The following is a 15,313-nucleotide window of genomic DNA, read 5'->3' on the forward strand; positions in this document are numbered from 1 at the left end:
TGGTGTCCAAGGTTTGTCCTGAATGTGTTACTTCCTGTCTGGTCGTATTAACTTCCTGTTCCATGTTCCTCTCAGCCTCTGATGAGCCTCAGTGGATCCAAGTGAACTGAACCAGGTGAACTGAACCAGGTGAACTGAACCAGGTGAACTGAACCAGTCAGGATGTCGGACCTCCAGAACCGACTTTAGGAACCACTGAGATGAGATTAAAAACCTTCTGTTTCTGTAGATCTTAGTTTTAGCTTCACCAGATTCCAATTCTGTAAATAAAATCTCTGATATCCAGTTATTAGTCAGTTAATCCATGAAATAATCCCCAGATTAATCCCACACTCTGTTGATGTTCAGCAGAAAATGAAGAACTTTTCTCATGTTGATATTTTATCATCATTTACTACAGACGATCAAACATTCACTGGAGGAATTGTGTTTTTGCATTTTAGGCAATAAAATGTTCATTTTCTTATTTAAAATAGAATTTATTCATTTATTTGTGTCTTTATTGTCTCTGGTTCGTTAATGAAATGAGTTTCTCAGGATTAAAACGAGCTGCTTGGTGAATGATGAACGGATGAATCCAGAGGATGATTCAGATGATCAGAACCGATGCGACCCATTCCCATAAACCACACAAAGAGGCTGATTAACATGCAGAACCCCAAACACAGCCAGCGTTTAATTACAGATAACACAACGTGTGTGTGTTTGAAGTGTTTCTGATTGAATGGGTGCTCAACTCTCTCTCCAGCTCCGCCTGCTGCTCGCTCGCCCATTCAGGCCAACATTTACACATCTGAGGAGCCGCATCAAAGAGGCCGTGTGTGTGTGTGTGTGTGTGTGCGTGTGTGTGTGCGTGTGTGTGTGTGTGTGTGTGTGTGTGCGTGTGTGTGTGTGTGTGTGTGTGTGTGTGTGTGTGTGTGTGTGAAGCAGCTGTCTACAGAGGCTCTAACCCCCCCCTGTCCTCAGGTCGTCTGCAGATGTTTTGGTTTCTGAAACGTCTTCAGGTGTTTTAATCAATAATAAAAACACCTGAACCAATCAGCTGACAGGATTCAGAAAAAGGTTGATATTTGAGAAACGTTTCCAGGTTTTCTCTCTGTGTGGCTTTAGATCCGTGGTTCAGGTTTTTCTTTAACTTGTTTTATTTTCCATGTTGAACAGACAGAATTTTATTTAATGATCTGAAACCTTGTAGGATTTTAGCTTTCTGAATAAAATGACATCGAGCTGCAGACAGGAAGTTCCTCCATTGGTTCTGGATTCTGGGAGTTTTATGGTGAACAGAATCTATTTCCATGTAATTACCAGAAGAATCTCCGGCTGGCATCATGATTTTATCATCTTCAGCAGGAAAACAGACCTGGATTATCCTGGAGCCCTCTGGTGACTCTCAGAGGGGCTAACAGATGATTTCCTGCAGAGATGCTGCAGAAAAACAGGATATTTTAAAAACAACGTAACAGCGCCCCCTGCTGGAAAACTGTGGTTTTAATCCATAATGTTTCCAGACACACGATGTCTTCAGAGTCAGAGAAGAAATGATGAACATAAACGACCTCAAAGCTTTCTGCTGCGTCTCACCATAACTAAATATTCACTTCCTGTTATTCGTCTCCATGGAAACAACATCTGGAGTCTCATTCATAAAGGATAAAGGAGGATTCATAATAAAAGTTACGATCAAAAAGTAAAAATGACAGGAAAAACAAAAACAAGTTCCTGATGAGGGTCAGTTTATTTAAATGCCTCAACTGATCATCACTTATCATTTAAATGTATTTTATATAGAAAAATAAATGAAATATATATAAAGATATATGAGTAATATATGACAGAATATATTCAAAATATGGACACATGTAATCCTGATAGTAACTAGTTACATTTACTCAGTTACTGAGTTATTGTTTAGTAACTTTTTATTTTAATCTTTTATAGGTATTCTACTCTGTACTTTTTACCTTTTGTTGAGTTTATTATGAAATATTTCTTCTCTTGAGTAAAATTTCAGGATTTTCTTCCCACTGAAAGAAAAACAAAATGTTTTAACCAAAAATCCACCAGACTCTCAGACACACCTGCAGTTTCTGTTCAAGTTTTTTATTGAAAGAAACTGATTTGTTTCTTTTGCCTGTTTTTGTTTTTGTCAGTTATATAAATTATTGCAATTTTTGTCTTTAAAATACCAAAGTTTCCATTTAACTTTATATTTTGATGTAATTTTTAAATCTTAAATGATTTCCAGACTCAGAATCCTGATCCGATGTCAGAATCACCTCCACTGGTTTGTTCCAGTGAGGAGAAGCAGCAGCTCAGAGCTGTTTGCCTGACCTTTGACCCTCTGACCAGGGCACACGTCCAGCCGGGCCATGCGCTCGTCTCCTCCTCCAATCAGGCTCCAGCTCCAGCTCCTCTCTGCAGCAGACGGATCGGCGTCCGCCTGACGGAGGACAGCAGCCTTCATCCTCCTCCTCATCCTCCAGCTGCTGTCTTCTTCTTCTGCTGTCCTGAAACGGTTCGGCCTCAGGTTCAGGTGATCGTCTCTGCAGCTCCAACACAGGAAGGAAGGTGAGAAAACTGGCTCCTTGTTTCCCAGTGAAACTAGAGGAAGGATCATCAGAAACGTTCTCAGTTGTTTCTGCGCCTTCCTGTTGTTTGTTTCTCTATTTTCTGCACCATCTTTAAATTTGTCGGTTTGTTTTCGCTGCTCCATCTTCACGGCTCCTGCAGATTAATTTAATGTTGCTCAGAGTTTCAGTGATGCTCAGCTGGAGGGTTCAGTAAACGGGCTCTTTAATTAGTGTCAATACATAAACATTCATGTAAACTTTAAAATGAAATTATCATGTTGTTTATTGATGCAACACAAGCAATAAGACAGAGCATGACTCTTTATGCTCAGATTAAACTTTAGCTCAAACCTTCCAGAAATCTAAGAAACTAATGTTTCTGATCTCTGAAATCTGTTTTAATGGAAATCAGACGATGATGAGTGAAAAGTCGGATTCTGACTGAGAGTTTCTGAAATCCTGTCCTGATTCCTGCAGCTGAAACTTTTCCTCAGGTCATCATCGCTCCTCTGATGTTTCCTCTCTGGCTTTTCTCTTCCTGTTGAAGTGATTTCTGTTTCAACAAATTATTTCACACTATTGAAAATACAAAGTTCCAGGAAATCACTTCAGATTCATTTTTCTGTCTCTTCATTTTTCCTACAGAAGTTTGAGTTTGTTGATTTCTAACCTGTCATGTTGGTTTTATTTGAATATGATGATTGTTTCTTAATTCTAAATCATTTTAATACAGTTTACACTTTAGAAATGAGGGATTTTATTATTGTGTTTCCAGAAATGATTTTCAGATGATTGTCTGGTTTTCTGAAGGTCGTTTAACTTTATACGAGTTTCCATTTGGAAAAAAGATTTTAAATAATTCAAACAGTTCTGTAGTCAACACTTGATGACATTCTAATGAACAGTCGGTAAACTAGCTTACCATGCTATATTAGCATGCATTAACTAGCCATAATTTAGCTAACATGATCTGCCTCCAGCAGCATTACTCAACTGGCTCAACAAGCAAACTAAGCAGCTGGTGGGGCCCCCAGATCCTGAGGGCCCCATAAATGCTGAAAATCAATCACTGGTAATTTGTTGTTATTTATGAACAAAAAAAACTCAAATATCAGAATTAAACTCATGACATCAGACTGTATCTATGGCAACGCAACAATCACACTGGGAAGATTATTGTTGCTGTGTTTGTTTCAAACAGTTGCTGGTTGATTCAGTTGCAGGTTGATTCAGTTGCAGGTTGATTCAGTTGCAGGTTGATTCAGTTGCTGGTTGATTCAGTTGCAGATTGCCGCGTTGCTGCCAGACTCTGGTTCTCATCTCTCGGGTCTCCAGGTTTCAGATGCTGATGAAGCTGCTCCTTCGTTCCAGCTGCTGAATACTGAGCTCAACATCAGCTCAGGTTCGTTGGACAGAAGTATCAACGACTCTGTGAGTGTGATGAAGATCAGAACCAGAACCAGAACCAGAACCAGAGAGGTCTGCAGGTTGATCCAGCAGCAGCAGGATTTAAAGTCTCTTCTCTCAGTGGGCGGAGTCTCTGTCCTCAGGACTTCCTGTTTCCTCAGTCAATCTCTTCCTGATGAATCTTCAGATCAGTTTTTCTTTGATTTGTTGTGTTTTTGTTGGTTTTTTCACGTGAACTTTATGTTCTATTTCAGCGGCTTTTATGACCCTCAGAGCAGAGGAGACTGCTGGACGGCGCCCCCTACAGAGAGGGCAGGGTTTCCATCCTTTAATTGATCATCCTTCCACCGTTTCCTGATAAATATTAAATCCAGGATGAAGTGCAACATTATCATCAAGTTTTTTCCACTGAGTTCTGTTCAGTGTGAATTTAAATCTGTGTTGTTGCTGTTTTTATTTTATGCTTAACGAAATAATTCAAACACAAAATCAATAGAAAGATTTTAATGAACAGACATGGAACTGTTTACATTAACTTATTATGTTTTACTTATATCATTAAAATCATTAATTATGTTTCATATAAAGATGAACCCAAAGAACAAATCTAACATTTTTGCTGACATGTTTCCATCTCTGCCCTAAATCATCACTGAGTCCAACATCCTGACTAAAGTTTGTTTTCATTTATTCTTGCAAACTTTGGGTCACAAACATCTTTAACGGTTTTCAGCCACTCGACTCCTCAGTCTGTCAGTCTTCTGTTAAAAATAAAAAACCTTGGAGATAATAATTAAATATCCTCAAACATCGCAGTTTAACTGAAATATTTCCTCCAAATAATCGATTTCTGTTTTTATGAAGACATTTTTACTGAAAACAGTTTTTATTCTGTTTAACTTTGTTGTCCTTCTGGATGATAACAAACTTATAGACAAACAAAGATTCACAGATCTGAGCGGCTGCAGACCATCGAGTCGGTGAACCTCTGGATCCAAACTGAACCAGGAATTTAAAACGTTTCTGTTTTCCTCAGATAAACTGAATTATTTTAAAGTTTCAGTTTAAACTGAATTATTTTAAAGTTTCAGTTTAAACTGAATTATTTTAAAGTTTCAGTTTAAACTGAATTATTTTAAAGTTTCAGTTTAAACTGAATTATTTTAAAGTTTCAGTTTAAACTGAATTATTTTAAAGTTTCAGTTTAAACTGAATTATTTTAAAGTTTCAGTTTAAACTGAATTATTTTAAAGTTTCAGTTTAAACTGAATTATTTTAAAGTTTCTGTTTTCCTCAGGTAAACCGAATCATCTCTTGGTTTCTCAGGAGTTCTGTTCAGACCTGGATTCGTTGTCGGTTCTGATCCAGAAACCTGCTGGACTCTCAGCTGTTCTCAGGCTGCGGTTCTCCAGAACATCTCCTCCGGGTCCACTGGGCGCTGCCAAAATAAACTGGCAGCCATGGTTTCCAGAATAATCCTGTTAAAAACATTAGCATAAATGTAAAGAGGTTAACTTACCAGAGTAAATAAATACAACAGTGTAAAATTTAAACATTTACAAGTCGTCCTGTAACTTTGTACAAATTTTAAGTGTGATTTTAAAAGTTTTTTTTTAATAAGACAGTTTTATCACATTTCTGCTGAGTTGTTTCCATTATTTTATACTTTGTTCCAGATTTATAAATAATGGAAAATAACGATATTGGATCTTCTTCCTGTTGCTCAACTCAACCTAGAAATATTACTCAGCCTGTCACAACTGGCAATAAATCAATAATTTGCATGATAAATTAAAACTAACTCAATAATTTCCATTTGCATGATTTATTGTTGTGAAAAACTAATTTGTTTACAGAGACTTCATGATTCATTTTATTTGTTGTTTTGTTTGTTTATTTTGGATATTTAAATGTTTTCCAGGTCCAGTTTTAAATGTTCACTAGAATTTAAAGTTTATTGATCTCTGAGATTTTGTTCTTGTATTATTATTATTGCTTTATTACCATTATGTTACTTGAAAATGGTCTCAAAACAACAACATTATTGTTCATCTCATTAACTTCTGGGACAATTTTTCATCCAGTCATTACCATGACAGGCGTAAACAGAACCCACCTGTTGGTTCAGTCCAGCGGCTGGTAGTTTCTGGTCCAGAACCAGAACGTCTCCCAGCACCAGCCTGCAGCGGCGCCGTCAGTCCTCCTGCAGCAGGCCGGTCCTTTTCTCCAGCAGCCAATAAGCTGCGATCCTGCTGGCGTAGATCACATAAGACCAGGACAGAACCACCAGACCCAGCAGGACCTGCAGGACAGAGACGGGTCAGGAGAGTCCAGAGACTTGAAGCATGTTTAATCCAGACTGTAACAAGATTTTACCCCAGATCAGTTATGATGTCAGCAGTTTTCACTCATCTTACAAGTTTTAGGTTCTGATCCAGGATTTATTTAATCACATGTAATTATTGTAAAACAAACAATCTATTGTTTTTATTCATGTTGTTCGTGTTTACGATTAAAATAGTGGACATTTGCTCTAAAACAGGAAGGTTCTTCTAGAGAGTATAAGTATCGCAGACTGTAAATTAGAGCAGATTAAAGATACTCAAGTTAGAGAAAAACGGTGGAATCGCCCTTTAGCCATTTCCAAATCGTAAGATAACTTCCGCTTCATCCTCATCTCAAACGATGCTACAACTCATAACTGTACATGGAAACAGTAAACAATAATTAATTAGCACATCCATATTCTGAGATGTTTTAGGAATTTCTTCTCCTTTTCCACATGGATTTCTTGATATTTTCTTCTCTCTCAGTGATCATTTGAAATGTGAAATAGTTCACTGTGTCCCAGATATAAACAGGAAACCCTTCAACTCTAAAGCAAACATCATCTGAAAGCAGGTTAAGCTGTTTCACCGCAGAATAAATCCTGTCCACGGTCCTCCGGCTGAGAGGCGCCATGTTCCGCTGGCTCTGTTTACTCAGACGCTCCCGCTTCTTCTTCGGCTGAGTTCAAACACCGTTTCAGCCGCCAGGACGCCATCTTGTGTCAAAGAGGGTAAACTGTAAGTTAAAGATTTGTTAAAGCTTTCGCTTCTTAAATATTTTCCCTATGACATTATTATTATTTTGCATTAAAACATTGACCGTTAAACTGGCTTATAAATGCGCCGGTGCTCTGCGAAAACTGCCTTTTGGGGACAGTTACAGAAGAGTACATCCGTTACTATGGTAACCAAAGAAAGGGGTCGGAAGAAGATGTCTCACTTTGAGCCAGTTTTACTTGAAGAATAAAATAAAATTGACTGACTATTTAGGATAAATAATTCAAATACTACAAAATAAGATGAAAGTATTTTGGTGTAGACTGGGTCTAAGAAAACTGAAATATTTTTTAAACTTATTCTGAAACATATAAAAATCAATGGCGCCATTAGGCCAAGAAAGAGTTTTGTTGACATCACGTTGTCGCCAAAACTTTATTAGGAAAGAACAAATAAACATAAAATCCCATGTAGAGTTATTTAACAATAAAAAAGTAGTAACACAAACAGCCAATGGTTGAATTACATAATATTACACAAGTTTAATAAATTTCTTGTATTAGTGAGCTCTCCTCACACTTTGACGATCTTTGACTCGAGGGAAGGAGCAGACGTCTGTTGGTTTCCCATCATGCCCCGCTCCTTGGGTTGTAGCTTGAGTTAGGACAACAGCCGACCCAGAGCCTGATGTTTTGGTTCCGAACTTTGCACAGGTTCTGAACGGATCTGGATCTGGACCTTTGAGCTGGGGACGCCGGTTCCTCTCTGCTGACGGTGGATGCCGCTGCCGGCGCGGAGAAGAAGGAAGAAAGGCCCGGATGAGGAGGAGCGAGCTGCGGGTTTTTCAGCTGAGGTCTGTGGAGCTAACAGAGTTAGCATGGTAACAGAGTGTCAGGAAGGCAGGGAATAAAATAACGTTTTTAAATACGTAATGACTCCGATTCGAGTTATATGTACCAGTAGAGATGAACTTTAATTAGTCTAAAAATAGTGACGTATTGTTTACGGCTTTATCTTTAAGTATTTACAGGTTATTTTGATTGTAGCTCATTAGCTTTAGGCTAACAGGAGTTGGTTCGTTCAGTTTGTGTTTAATATTCATAACAATCTTGAATCTGAGAGATTCTGACCCTAAAGGGGAATGTAGATTTTACAAATGTGAGTTAGGATGTGTGATTGTGTTCCTCCGAGGAGAGAAGACGCGGTGGTTCTGTTCTGGTTCTGGTTCTGATCAGGTCAGTGCACAGAGAGAACATTACACACAGTAGACAAATATACAACCAAAACATACACACGAAACCTTACATACCCGCAAACCTTTATAAAATGAAAAGTATAAGTTAAAATCTAGGAATGCACCGTTGTGAAAGTTTGGGCCGATATTGATATCCAATAATAATATTTACTAATATTTTACACACTAATATTTCACTGCCTTTACCACACAGCTACCTTCTTTATGTCACTTAACCTCCCCACAGTCCTGCGCTGCATCACGCTCACATAACCAATCTGTAAGTGATTATTGTAAATTATTATCATATTGATACTGATATGTTAAGAAATGACTAACACCGGCCGATACTGATGTTGATCCACTATAGATCTGTTGCGGCGTGACGTTATGCCGCTATAGATGGCAAAATGAATCACATTTGCAAATCTTCCGGATGTAAACAATAACATTAAACGTGTCTCTGTCATGCATCCCTATTAAAAACAGATAAATACTTTAAAATGCTAGTGAGGGAGTTTTCCCAGTGTGGATGAAATGTTCTGCGTTTCTGATGCTGAGCCTCTGTGTCTCCGTCTTCAGGTGATGGCGCCGACTCGGATGAAGCTGCGCCGGCGGGACACGGCGCCTGCAGCCGCTCCAGCAGGAGGCGCTCTGGAGGGAGACGCAGACAGAACCAGAGAGAGCCGGCGGAGCAGCAGGAGGAAGAACGCCAGCAAGGCCTCGGCCCCCGCAGCCCCCGCCTCGTCTCCTCCCTCCACCTCGTCCGGCGCCGCGAGGCCCGCCGTGGCAGCCGAGGCGTCCCCCGACTCCAAGTGTCCCATCTGCCTGGACCGCTTCAATAACCTGGCGTACCTGGACCACTGCCTGCACCGCTTCTGCTTCCCCTGCATCCAGGAGTGGTCGCACAACAAGGCGGAGTGTCCGCTCTGCAAGCAGCCCTTCGCCTCCATCTTGCACTCGGTGCGCGCCGAGGACGACTTCAAGGAGTACACGCTGCAGCCGCCGCCACGCGCCGCCAACCAGCTCACCGCTAGCACCTTCCTCACCACCGTGGCTGCCATGACGGCGGACGGCGCGCAGCACCACCTTCGGCTGATGCTGAGGCGGCACCTGGTGGCGGCCGACAGGGACGCCGTGCGGCGGCGGCGCAGGCGTGAGCGGGCGGCGAGCGGTCGCAGGTCGACCGACCGCGTCGGGGAGTGGGAGTTTTTCATGCACTCTCCACCGCTGCCCGTCTCGCCGTACCACCTGGACATGTCGGAGCTCATCATGGACAACATGCGGGTGGAGGAGGTCGCCGAGGAGATGATGAGGAGAGACGAGGAGCGGCGGCAGGCGCTGAGCGAGGAGCTGGCCGGCCTGCGGGGCGCGGCGGCCCCCAGCGCCCGCGCGTCACGCCGCCTCATGTGCCGCCTGGCGGTCCGGCAGCGGCTGCAGCGGGAGGGCGGCACCGTCCAGATGAGGGAGAGGGAGGTCACGGCGTTCCGCAAGGCGCTCTACCAGAGCGGGATCTGGGTGCGGGGCGTCAGCGGTAACCAGGGGCGACCTCGTAGCGTCGCTCCAGAGACGTTCCGTCAGGGGACCGGCCACCTGAACCGGCTGACCAGCTGGCTGCGGCGGGAGCTGGCGGTGCTGCTCGGCCCGCACGCCCCGCTCAGCGACGTGGTGCTGCGCACCGTCACCGCCCGCGTCCTGCGCAGCGGCCTGGAGGACGCCGCCGCCATAGAAGAAGACCTGCGGCCGTTCCTATTGGCCCGCACAGAGCACTTTGTGCACGAGCTGGTGAGCTTCGCCCGCTCCTCGCTTAGCATGGAGAACTACGACCAGCTGGCGGTGTACGAGCCGCCCGCCGCCGCCATGGAGCTGGAGCCGCTCAGCAGCCCCTCCGACGGCAGCTCCGTCATCGCCATCTCTGAGGATGAGGAAGAGGAGGGAGGAGGAAGAGCAGAGGCAGCGACAGGAAGTCACGATGATGTAATACAAACAGGAAGCAGTCTCAGCCTGTCCGGCTGGGACGATGAGACGCCAGGACCGTCGTACACCTCGGCAGAGCCGCCACATTCACTCACCACGCCGCCGCCGCCGCTCAGCCCGGCACCTCAGCAGCCGGCCAATCAGGAGGGAGCAGAGCCGCGCGGCGAGGAGGAGGAGTGTCTGATCGTCGGATACAAGAAGCCGATCGCTGAGAGAACTCCAGAGCTGGTGCAGCTGTCCTCCGACAGCGAGGAAGACGAGGGAGAGAAGAAGAAGAAAGAGGAGCAGGAAGTGGAAGTTGGCTCAGCAACGGTCGATAAGACTCCGCCCCCTCCCGCTCCCTACCTACCCATAATCCCTCCCTCCACGTCAGGAGCCTTCAGGGCGGAGCAGCAGAAGGAGGCGAACTCCCGGCGGCGGTCCGGTTCCTGGTCAGAGAGTTCTGGACGGAGCAGGAAGTCGGTCTGCTCCCTCAGCCCAGCGACGCCGGAGCGCCGCCGGAGGGACAGGAAGCAGCAAGGCGAACGCCGGAGAAAGAAGAAGAAGCAGCGTGGGCGGGACCAGAGCAGAGAGCCTCATGGGAAGAGCGGCACTTTCTGCAACCCCAACCGCTCCATCTTCCCCCCCATGATGTCCCGCTGCTCGCCGTCGCCATTCGACTCCAGCGCTGACTCCGCCTCCTCGCCGCCGCCGAGCCCGCCGGACTCCGGCTGGGAGCTCCGCTTCAGCCAGGTGTCCCCCCTCACCTCCTCCGCCTCCTCGCCCTCCCGCTCCTTCTCCCCGTTCTGCTCCTCCCCGGGAACGCCGCCCTCCCCCTCTTGCTCCCCCAAGCGCCCGCATCACGTGGAGAAACCCGGCGGGAAGAGGAAGTACAAGAGCCGCCACCTGAACAGCAGCAAGGACCTGACATGGAGGCCGAGCCGCGGCCGGCAGCGCGACAGGGAGCGCAGGAAGAGGCTCCGCAGGGAGGCGGAGAGGCGGGACAACGGCCTGAAGACAGGAAGCAGGTCAGAAACACTTCCTGTTGGAGGAGGAGGAGGAGTTTATGGTGTTGTTGGATTCGTCCATCCCTTTCTTCCTTCCTTCCTTTCCGGTGTTTTTCCATCTTTTCTGTCCATTTTCAGCTGGTTTTCGGTCCCAGCAGTAAAATCGTTTCTGAATCTTTGTTCTGACCAGCAGGAGGTCCAGAGACGACCGCAGTCCCAGCGTGGAGATCATCTACGAGGGAACCATCGACTCCGGCGCCGCGCAGCCGTCCGCTCACAAGCGCCGCCGGAGACGCCACCGCAGGGCGCAGGTCACCAGGTGAGGTCACATGACAGGAAGCAGGTGAAGTTCTGACCCGTGTTAAAAGAGCTTCTGATCAGAGGAACCATGTTGGTTTCAACAGAACTCAGTCCAACCATTTCTCCTGACCTCTCACACTTTTCATGTCATAATAAACGTTTTCTAAAAATAAACAATTTTCAAATAGAAAAGCTCAAAGGAAGTTTCTAAAACTAAACTTTAAATGCTTTACATGCTGCCAGAAAATGAAATTATTATTTCACAGGTGGTTTCCTCGACATTAAAGTCAACAGATGGAACTGAAGCACAGCTAGATGGAACAGGATGTTAGAAAAGCATCATATAAACTGCAGTCTCTAAAAAAGTCTTATAAAATCTTAAATAAATGAAAATTTGAGCACTGGATTGCCTTAAAGTATATTTTTTTGATTTTCTTGGCCCGATATGGCAGCCTGTTGGAGGAGACGGGCAGCCAATCAGAAAGTGAATCGTTAACAGGAGTACACAGAATCAAACAAACGAACAACACACTCAGAACAGAAATGAAGCCACAAATCCACAAACAATTTATAATATCTTTTCATTTAAGATAAAGAAAAACCTTCCTAGCCTGTAAGTTGTTCCTACAGACGATTAACGAGCCGATCGTTGGCAGCCATCTTGTTTTGCTCTTTGCATCACAGCCTCAAACATCCTGGGACGTTTCAGTCTCCAGAGTCATGAATTTCTGATTAATGGAGGCTTTTGAGGAAAGTTCTTGTTTTGTTGCTGAGAATAAAAACAGAATAGAAAACATTGGACCCAAACGGGTCAACCCGCTTTGTCTCAGAGAACCTCAGAGAACAGAGTCAGCTGACCGGGAGAGAATAACCAAGAAAACGGTTATAGGGGGCGGAGCCCTGTGAGATCAGTTCCTTAATGTGTGTGTGTGTGTGTGTGTGTGTGTGTTGATATAGAAAACCAGCTTTTAGATAAAAGCAGGAACCTTCTGTTCCAACTGATTAACCAGACGACCTTTGACCTAATCAATACATTTTAACACATCAATAAAAATCAGTCTGATTAAAAAATTATAAAAACTTACAAAAGAAAAAGTCTAAACTTGTTAACAAAATGATAAAAGTGATTTATTCTCCTTGTTTTAGGAAGGTTCTGTGACTGTGTGTCACAGCAATTACAGTCCCACAGAAACAAACATCCTCATGACAAACGTTCCTTTAGTCAAAGTGTGATTAGTGTCACTAAACTGAACACAGGATTTTCAGATTTATTCAATTTATTGATGTTTTCATTGAACAAAGTAAATAGTTTAGGAGGTTTGAACATTATTTTTAATTTTTTGTGACAAAAATAAATCTGAATTATTATCATGACAAGAAATTTATCACGATAAAAGACGAGCGATACGATAAGTTCTCTGTCTCAGAGGAGTTTAAACTTTGGACCGATAATGAATAAAGTTTTTACCCCCCGTCTGACGGTGTTTTCTGCCTCAGCTCTCCGGTCATCATCACCCTGGACAGCGACAGTAGCCATGACGACGGCCAGAAGAAGACCAACAGCGGCAGCAGCAGCCCCCTCAGCAGCCAGCAGACCATCGACTTCTCCGACCTCCCGTTGGCTCCCTCCGCCGGAGTGGGCGGGGCCGTGGAGGTGGGGGAGCTTCCCGCCGACATCCTGGACCGGGGGTCCGACGGGTCGGAGTCGGAGGCGCCGGTTCAGTCCGGAGCGGCGCGCCGAGGCGACGGCGACTACGTGGACGTCGAGAACATGGAGGACACCGTGTCTCTGCTGGACACGTCTGACGACCAGCAACCGGAGGCCGACGCCAAGAAACTGGGCCACAGAGAAGACCCGTCTGACCGGTACCTGCTGGAGGCCATCCTGGACGACCTGAACCGGATCGCTCCACCAAGACAGAACCTATCCCAGGACGGCGGCTTCCTGTCGAAGAACAGAGAACGGACGCCACAGGAAGTCATCCGGCTGGAGGAGAGGACAGGTTCCGGTCCAACATCTGTCACCAGCTGTCAGCAGAACTCGGACTCCGTCCCGCCTCCGCTGGAGAGGATGGAGGGTCGGGAAGTCCCACCTCTCCTCCGGCGGGCCAGTCCGGTCGGGTCGTACAGCAGGAACACGCCGCCGCCTCTCAAACACAAGGATGCTGGGAGTCCGCCGCGCGGCGCCGCCGGCCCGCCAGACGTTGGGCCACGTTGTTCCTCCGACCCAAATACGACTGGCAGGAACTCACCGGGTCTCATCCCACTCACCATTCCTCCCATAGCAACCATCCAGAACCAGTTCGGCGTGTCGCCGACTGCCAGCGGCGCCGCGCTCGCCTCCTCCTCCCCCAGGCTCCCGGTCCGGTCCGGTTCTGATCGGCTCCCCAGCCTGAGGTTTGGTTCTTTTCCCTCCATGGAGTCGTTCCCCAGCAGCGAAAGCTTGAAGCTGAATTTACCTTTGACCCCTGCAACCTCCTCACATTCCTCGGATCTCCACCCGGCTCACCGGAGGAACCCGGTCAGCCCGACCCGTCGGGTCGGTGCCGGTGGTTTCCGTCCGTCTGGCTGGGACTTCTTCTCAGGTCTGAACTCTCTCAGCGCTGCTGCTTTCCGACCGGACCGGCCGCCAGCAGGGGGCGTCCGTCCTGACCTCACCGCTGCTGCAAGAGGTCAGGAGGTCAGCGTCTCTGACTCCGCTTCCAACCACAAGGCCTTAGCTCCGCCTCCATCACAACACGCCCTCTGCTTCATCCAATCAGAGCACAGTTCTCAGTCCAAGTCCCATTCTGAACCCATTCACCTCTCAGAGTCCGACTCGGCATCAAAGAACCGGAACAATCCGAGCTCCACCGTCCCGCCGGGCTCACAGGTCCAGAACCAACAGCAGAGTTCGCAGGCTACGCCACCCAGCACACACCCACATGACTCCGCCCACCACCCACATGACTCCACCCGACTCTCAGACACCTTTGACTCCGCCCACAGACGATCTTCCAGCCGACTCTCTGACCCCGCCCACCTCCTCTCTGGCTCCGCCCCTAAATCTTCCCACAGGACCTTTGAACCTCCGTCAGACAATCAGCCGTTGGGTCGGCCGTCTGATCGGCTCTCTGGAGAAATTCCTCCCTGATTCTGGGGAAAATTTACAGAAATAAATACAGAAAGTTTGTTTTTATTTTTTATTGTTTCTGTTTTTTGTCTGTTGTTGGACTGAAAAGTGACCAGGTTGTTTTTAAATGTCAGGACTGCTTTTTACTTTAAATTCCGGGACTACGACCCAGTTATCGTGTTCTGATCCAAATATATTTATGCTTTTTAATTTTTTTATCCTAAAGAAATGTGTGGAAGCTGTTCAGGAAACATCTGGAGAAACGACCAGATGTTTGTTTGATTCAGGTTGAGAGCTGCTGTTCGCTGAATGGATGAGTTCAGAGACTCTGAGCCACAGGAACTGGTTCTGGTTCTGGTTCTGGTGGACATCCGGGCCGTTCTTCACTGGTTCTGTAAGGAGACCTGAATAAAAGGTTGATCTGAAAATCATCCTGTTTCAGTTCATTGCTGCAGCATCATACTGCCACCACCATGCCTCACAGTTTGTCCTGATGTGTTTTCTGCAAAGATCTCAGCTTTTTATAATGCAAAGTTGCCATGAACTTTGACCTTTAACCTGCAAACTGAGGCCAGATGGGACTCTGCGGTTGTTTGGAGGCTAAATGACCTTTGAACTCTTCCCAGATAGTGCTGAGCGATGCAACTTAAAAATAAAATCTATAATTTTTGTATAAATGCTCA

General features: G+C 45.8%; 1 protein-coding gene and 1 long non-coding RNA gene across 4 annotated transcripts; one reads left to right on the plus strand and one right to left on the minus strand.

Annotated features, from left to right (window-relative positions):
• Positions 1-5,209: 5,209 nt before the first annotated feature.
• LOC111611019 lies at positions 5,210-6,991 on the minus strand. The gene is made up of 3 exons (XR_002753861.1): positions 6,894-6,991; positions 6,094-6,279; positions 5,210-5,455 (listed from the first exon to the last, which is right to left on the minus strand). It is a non-coding gene; the product is annotated as an uncharacterized LOC111611019 (long non-coding RNA).
• A 668-nt stretch (positions 6,992-7,659) lies between these two features.
• Positions 7,660-15,061, plus strand: LOC102226089 (E3 ubiquitin-protein ligase Topors-like). Of its 3 annotated transcripts, none has more exons than XM_023346585.1 (4): positions 7,660-7,874; positions 8,838-11,239; positions 11,409-11,537; positions 13,016-15,061. In XM_023346585.1, the coding sequence occupies exons 1-4, from the start codon at positions 7,800-7,802 to the stop codon at positions 14,649-14,651; spliced, it is 4,242 nt and encodes a 1,413-aa protein (XP_023202353.1). In that variant the 5' UTR covers positions 7,660-7,799; the 3' UTR covers positions 14,652-15,061. The 3 variants fall into 3 exon arrangements, with proteins under 3 accessions (XP_023202353.1, XP_023202354.1, XP_023202355.1); XM_023346586.1 differs by having other exon boundaries at positions 11,412-11,537; XM_023346587.1 differs by lacking the exon at positions 7,660-7,874 and adding an exon at positions 7,885-8,256.
• Positions 15,062-15,313: the final 252 nt, after the last annotated feature.

Source organism: Xiphophorus maculatus, chromosome 14 (genome assembly GCF_002775205.1).
Source record: "Xiphophorus maculatus strain JP 163 A chromosome 14, X_maculatus-5.0-male, whole genome shotgun sequence".
NCBI classification, from domain to species: Eukaryota; Metazoa; Chordata; class Actinopteri; order Cyprinodontiformes; family Poeciliidae; genus Xiphophorus; species Xiphophorus maculatus.